The sequence below is a fragment of the Astyanax mexicanus genome, chromosome 1 (assembly GCF_023375975.1).
Source record: "Astyanax mexicanus isolate ESR-SI-001 chromosome 1, AstMex3_surface, whole genome shotgun sequence".
Lineage (NCBI taxonomy): Eukaryota > Metazoa > Chordata > Actinopteri > Characiformes > Acestrorhamphidae > Astyanax > Astyanax mexicanus.
In genome coordinates, this window is record NC_064408.1 from 121,574,001 (window position 1) to 121,580,000 (window position 6,000).

A 6,000-nucleotide genomic window follows, 5' to 3' on the forward strand; every position below is an offset into this window, starting at 1 on the left:
GATGGATCACAGTATAAACCAATAGAGAGTCAGAATGGTGTATGTTTATACTTCTCTACATCCAATCACAATCAGATTTATTCACTCTATCTGGATAAAGGAGATATTTATCTGGAAGGGAAAGTAGAGGAAAGTAGAGATAACCAACATTTCTACTTAAGTAACGTTTTCTTGCTGTTATGTTGGTAACTTGTGGCAGTGTGGTGTAAATGTTTTAAAGGACCCCTGAGATAAAGGTATTTAGGTATTCCGTATCTCCGCCAGTGCCGTCGTGCTTATCGTCTACATTTCTGCTCCCTGCAGATAAAGTGGACGGCGAGTTCACCCAGAAACTGAAAGCAGCATTTATTTAAGGTGCTTTCTTCTCTTCTCTTTAATTCCGTTTATTTTCCTCCAGACCCCTCGGGGAGCGGCGCTCGGCTGCCTTTCTAGAAAAGACGCGTTTCTCGGAATGAATTAAAACGAAACCCGAAGCGTCTGTAATGCAATACTCTGTCTTTTCTTCCTCTGAGGAGAAAGCCCATCAGCTCTCCTCCTTAACGAGACCGTCACTGAGCCGCCGGCGCCTCAGGCCCTTCCGTCAGCTTCCCGGCCCTCGCTCGGTCTTACAGCGGCCCCTCCGTCACGTCCCCTCGCCGTAATTCACTGTGAGGACTGAAGACGGCTCGTCCTGTCAGAGCTGGGAGCTTTCCCACGTTAGCTAGCGCTTCAGGACGGTGGTGAGGGCTTTTATACTTATCTACGATGAAATGAAAGCTAGCCAGAGCAGTCTGTGTATATCTATCAATGTGCAACATCTACTGAAGAACATTCAGGTTCTCTATGGTTCCTAAACTGAAGTCCAGTCCATTAAATTCACTCTAAAAAGTGATTTTGTGTTGTAGTCAGGTGGCTTAGTGGTTAGCACGTTCGCCTCCCAGCACTGGGGTCTTGGGTTCAAGTCCCTCTCTGGGTGGAGTTTCCTCTGGGGGCTCTGGTTTCCTCCCACAGTCCAAAAACATGGAGATCTGGTTAATTGGATACTTTAAATTGATCTGGTGTGTATGTGTAAAGTGTGTGGTTGATATCACAGGGGGCTGACATGGTATTTCCAAGTAATGTCTGTAATATCACAGGTAGTTGATAATGATATTTGTTTTTGAGAAGTTGTTTTTTGTGGTGTGCCAGGTGGTTGATACGGTATTGCCAAGTTGTTTTTGTTGTATACTATGTAGCTAATATGATACTGCCAAGTCATTTCTGTTGAATCACATGTGGTTGATATGGTATTGCCAAGTCATTTCTGTTGAATCACAGGTGGTTGATATGGTATTGCCAAGTCATTTCTGCCACTATGATTGCAAGATCACTTACTGGTTTGAATCCCAGTCATGCAGCTGTCCATCAGCTGCCGGAGCCCCGAGAGTGCACAATTGGTCTTGCTCTCTCTCTCTGGGTGGGTACAGTAGATGGTGCTCTTTCCCCTCATCACTCCAAAAGGGTGATGTGGATCAGCACGAGGCTGTGTCTGTGAGCTATAGTATCAGAACCAAATCGCTGCGCTTTCCTGTGATGCTACTCGGCAATGCTACATCAGCAGCAGTCTTTATAACTTCACATGTATCAGAGGAGGCATGTGCTAATCTTCACCCTCCTGGTGTTGTGGCATCGCTAGTGATAGGGGATATACAGATATAATAACTTTTTAATACAGCGCTGTATATGCAGACTCTTCTGAATTTTTTTAGAGCAGTTGCAAAAAACATGCATGAAGAGATTTGCTGTTGGCGTGTGTTTGTAATGGAGCGGAGTTGTTTTGTAGTAAATCATGTCGCGCTCGTGTGTGTGTATGAGTGTGTGTGCTGTCAGTGTGTGTGTGTGTGTGTGTGTGTATGGTGATTAATGATGAGCAGTGTTGGTGCTGTAACAGAAGAGCTAATTATATCAGTGTTATGCTGCAGGCGGGTGGCGGCGGCGTTGGGGGGCGGAGACAGAATGTTTGTGTCACTGAGAGAAATGAAAAATGAGAAATGATTAAATTCTGCTTTTTTTCTAGATTTCTCTCTCTCTCTCCACCTCTCCCCTCCTCATTTTCCCGCTCTTTTCTGTGTGTGATGATTTGCATGTGCACTGTACAGCCGCCGCCTCGCCGTCACATGACAGATCTGGATTAGCTGAGACACGTCTGATATCTGAAATTACAGCCTCCATTATATTTAACATGACCCACATATAAATTTAATATATACAACTCTGATAAAAAGAGAAAAAGAGATCACTTCAGTTTCTCAATCAGTTTCTCTGATTTTGCTATTTATAGGTTTATATTTGAGTAAAATGAACATTGTTGTTTTATTCTATAAACTACAGACAACATTTCTCCCAAATTCCTAATAAAAATACTGTCATTTAGAGCATTTATTTACAGAAAATAATGAGAAATGTCTGAAATAAATAAAAAAAAGATGCAGAGCTTTCAGACCTCAAATAATGCAAAGAAAACAAGTTCATATTCATAAAGAGTTTTAAGAGTTCAGAAATCAATATTTGGTGGAATAATTCTGATTTTTAATCACAGTTTTCATGCATCTTGTCATCATGTTCTCCTCCACCAGTCTTACACACTGCTTTTGGATAACCATTTTCCATTTCCTCTTGATTATATTCCAGAGATTTTACATTTTGGCAAAAAAAAACTCATCATTAAGAGGTATCTTATTTTTATATAGTATATCTAGTATCTCAGTATGGTACTGAGTAGTCACTGTCATATCCTATGATTTATATTGTATGTATATAATGTGCAATAGATACTGATGTAGCTAAGTGGTTGCTATGGTATCCCAGGTGGTTAGGCTGGTGTTGCTAAGTGATTGCTGTTATATTCTAGGTGGTTGCAATGCTTTTGCCAACTCATTTCTGTGGTATCATAGGTGTTTGCTATCGTATTGTCAAGTTATTTCTGTGGCATCCCAGGTGGTTGATATGGTATTGCCAAGTCTTTTGTGGTAACACAGGTGGTTGCTATGTCATTTGTGTGGTACCTCAGATGTTTTAAAATGCTATTGCCAAGTCGTTTTTGTGGTATCCCAGGTGGTTGATATGGTATTGCCAAGTCGTTTTTGTGGTATCCCAGGTGGTTGATATGGTATTGCCAAGTTGTTTTTTTTGTGGTATCCCAGGTGGTTGATATGGTATTGCCAAGTTGTTTTTTTTGTGCTATCACAGGTGGTTGATATGGTATTGCCAAGTATTTTTTTTGTGGCACCCCAATGGTTGAGATGTTAGTGCTTATTATTTTTTTTTGTATCCCAGGTGGTTGATATGGTATTGCCAAGTCTTTTTTTGTGGCACCCTAATGGTTGATATGTTAGTGCTTATTATTATTTTTTTGTTTCCCAGGTGGTTGATATGGTATTGCCAAGTCATTTTTGTGCTATCACAGGTGGTTGATATGGTATTGCCAAGTCATTTTTGTGGTAGCCCTAATGGTTGAGATGTTAGTGCTTATTATTTTTTTTGTATCCCAGGTGGTTGATATGGTATTGCTAAGTCGTAGATAGTGTTGGCAGTGATGCGTTGCTGTGCTAGTGACTAGACGATGTATTTTGGCAGTAGAATTGTATTTATTTAGCTGATGTTGAATTAACCATGTTCTTATCTATGGACTTCAGATTTAAACCACTATGTATTTCTTCTGTTTTTGTCCACAGATGATGAAGTTCGCCTGGGATAACTATAAGAGCTACGCCTGGGGGAAGAACGAGCTCCGGCCGCTGACCAGAAACGGACACATCGGTACCATGTTCGGTAAGTAGCCAAATGGACTCAACTGCATTGGACTGCTTTTGGTTTTTGATCAGCTTGGTTGGATGCTATTCTCTGGTAGAACAGTCGAAGAAGCTCTTTTATTGATTGGGACTTGGGGATTGGGTAGAACCATTAAAAAAGCCCAGTCTTGCATGTTAAAACATCATTCTAGACCTTCTAGAAGGCCCTCTGTCATTCTAAGCAATAATCAATCCAGTCTATGGTAGTCTAGGGTTCAATTGCCTCGCTGGACAAGCGTTTTTGTGCCTCCTAAACTCCTAACTCTTCATAGACTTCAATCATTGGTCATTTGTTTCCACTGACAGCACAGGTTGTGTAAAGTGTGTTAACTTTTACCCATTTAAGCTTGACTCAGTGTGAAAACAGCAGCGCAACAGAGGCTAAGGGCCATTTTAAAGGTTCTTCACACTACAACATCCCACTCATCTCCTTCACTAACCTTTAAAAGTGATTTTAAACAGTATCGCTCAAAGAACCCTTTGTGCCACCTTTATTTTTAAGCGTTCCATCTAACTGACCTTCTAAGAGTTGAGAAAATTGGATTTTCTCAGTCAACTTCATGAAGTAGAGTCACCTTAAGTCATTCAGGCTTTCAGTTAACAGCTGTGCTGATCCAAAAACATGAAGACGTTAAATTGATGAAAATGGCGCTCATCAGGGCTGCTATATATTCCAATCCATTACATGGCGGGCCATGAAGTCATTACATGAAGTCTAAGGGGATGGAGTGCTACAGACTAGTAGCTCTCCAGCCCAGAGGGTTGTTGAACCCAATTGCAGCAGAACAGTTGATCTCAAACCAGGTAAACCCAAGAAGAAAGGAAAAAATATAAATAAATAAACACACAAACCGCTCTTCATGCGGGATCGAACCTGTGTCATCAGGGTCGCAGCCCAATACACTACTGCTGCCCTGGCTAGTGAATTAGGACACAGCCAGGGAAAAACGCCCTAATAAGAAGATAGGGAGCCCGACAACGGGTGAAAAAACAAGAACGGGTGGGAACTAAAGCCACGCCGAGCACAACAGAGAGAAAGAAAGTGGAGGAATGTAAACAAAAGCTCACCAGAGAAGCATTTTATTTTTTTTACTATTTATTTTTTCATTATCAATCATTATAGTTCAAACAACCTTAAGGTTTTTTTCGTTTACCCCTTAGAATCCTACAGACGGATGTTTCGTCCAAAATCTCACCTTGTGTTCTCAGCTTAGTTACTCAGGAATCCCTTCACACATAAACATAATCCATATATGGTTAGAAAGGGCGGAGCTTACTCTTTCTAAAAATAGTGATCACATCCCAGTGCGGTAAAGCTAAATCTAGAAGAAACCCATTGAGAAAAAAACACCTAAAAAAGTGAAAAGATCTCCTTCCCCAACCAATATTATTTACCTTTAGTGCTTCAAACATATTTATATGATGTTTCAAACCAAATAATATCAGTAAATAAAGACTCAAAAGTGTCCACAGAAAAAGTATCAAACTACCTGCTTTACTCAAACTAAAGCTAAACATTTTTATTTATTTAGAGTAAAAAAGTTTACTCTGAGTGTCAGGTTTTTAGTATCTACATGTATCCTAGAGGTGTGATAACTCCGCCTGATGCTGTTTCTCCATGTATTTTATCAAAGTAATAATTAATAAACCATGTAATGAACTCAAATCATCAGCATTATTATGATTTTAACTCATAAACACTCTAGTCTAACCATTTTTGAAAAGATATCTTAGGTGTGAATATATTTAAAGTTTATTTAAACAATTCTGCTCCCTTGTACATTTTAAATGATTCTATTTTTGAGCAGCCGTATGTCTTCTGGAGTAAAAGAGATCAGGGCATGTGTCTGTCTGATATAATTACTGTGTTATAAGACCTGAAAGAGGATTGTATTGTATCGTTAAGTTCTTATAAACTTAAAGTGGTTTTATATCTATGGTTGAACAGCGGTAGAGTGTGTGTGTGAGTGTGTGTTTCAGCAGCAGGGCAGTGTGTTTAGTGTGATATGTGCAGGTTTAGAGTTGCGTCAGGGCTGGAACAGCTGTGAGACTGGGGCTGAGGGCCGGGAGCTTTTTGTCCGGATTAATGTCACTGGTTAGTGGGAAGCGGTTTGTTCAGACTGACAGTTTCTCCCTCTGCTTCTTATCGGTGTCAGGGACTGCCATTTACACGGCTCCGCGGTGTCACCGC

General features: G+C 40.5%; 1 protein-coding gene across 2 annotated transcripts in view; it reads left to right on the forward strand.

Moving 5' to 3' along the window:
- Nucleotides 1-6,000, forward strand: part of LOC103028203 (mannosyl-oligosaccharide 1,2-alpha-mannosidase IA) — a 366,316-nt gene that overhangs the window by 184,068 nt on the left and 176,248 nt on the right. For both annotated transcript variants that reach the window (XM_049467576.1, XM_049467575.1), the window contains exon 2: nucleotides 3,693-3,789. In XM_049467576.1, coding sequence (XP_049323533.1) covers nucleotides 3,693-3,789 — 97 coding nt within the window. The remainder of the gene's footprint in view (nucleotides 1-3,692; nucleotides 3,790-6,000) is intronic.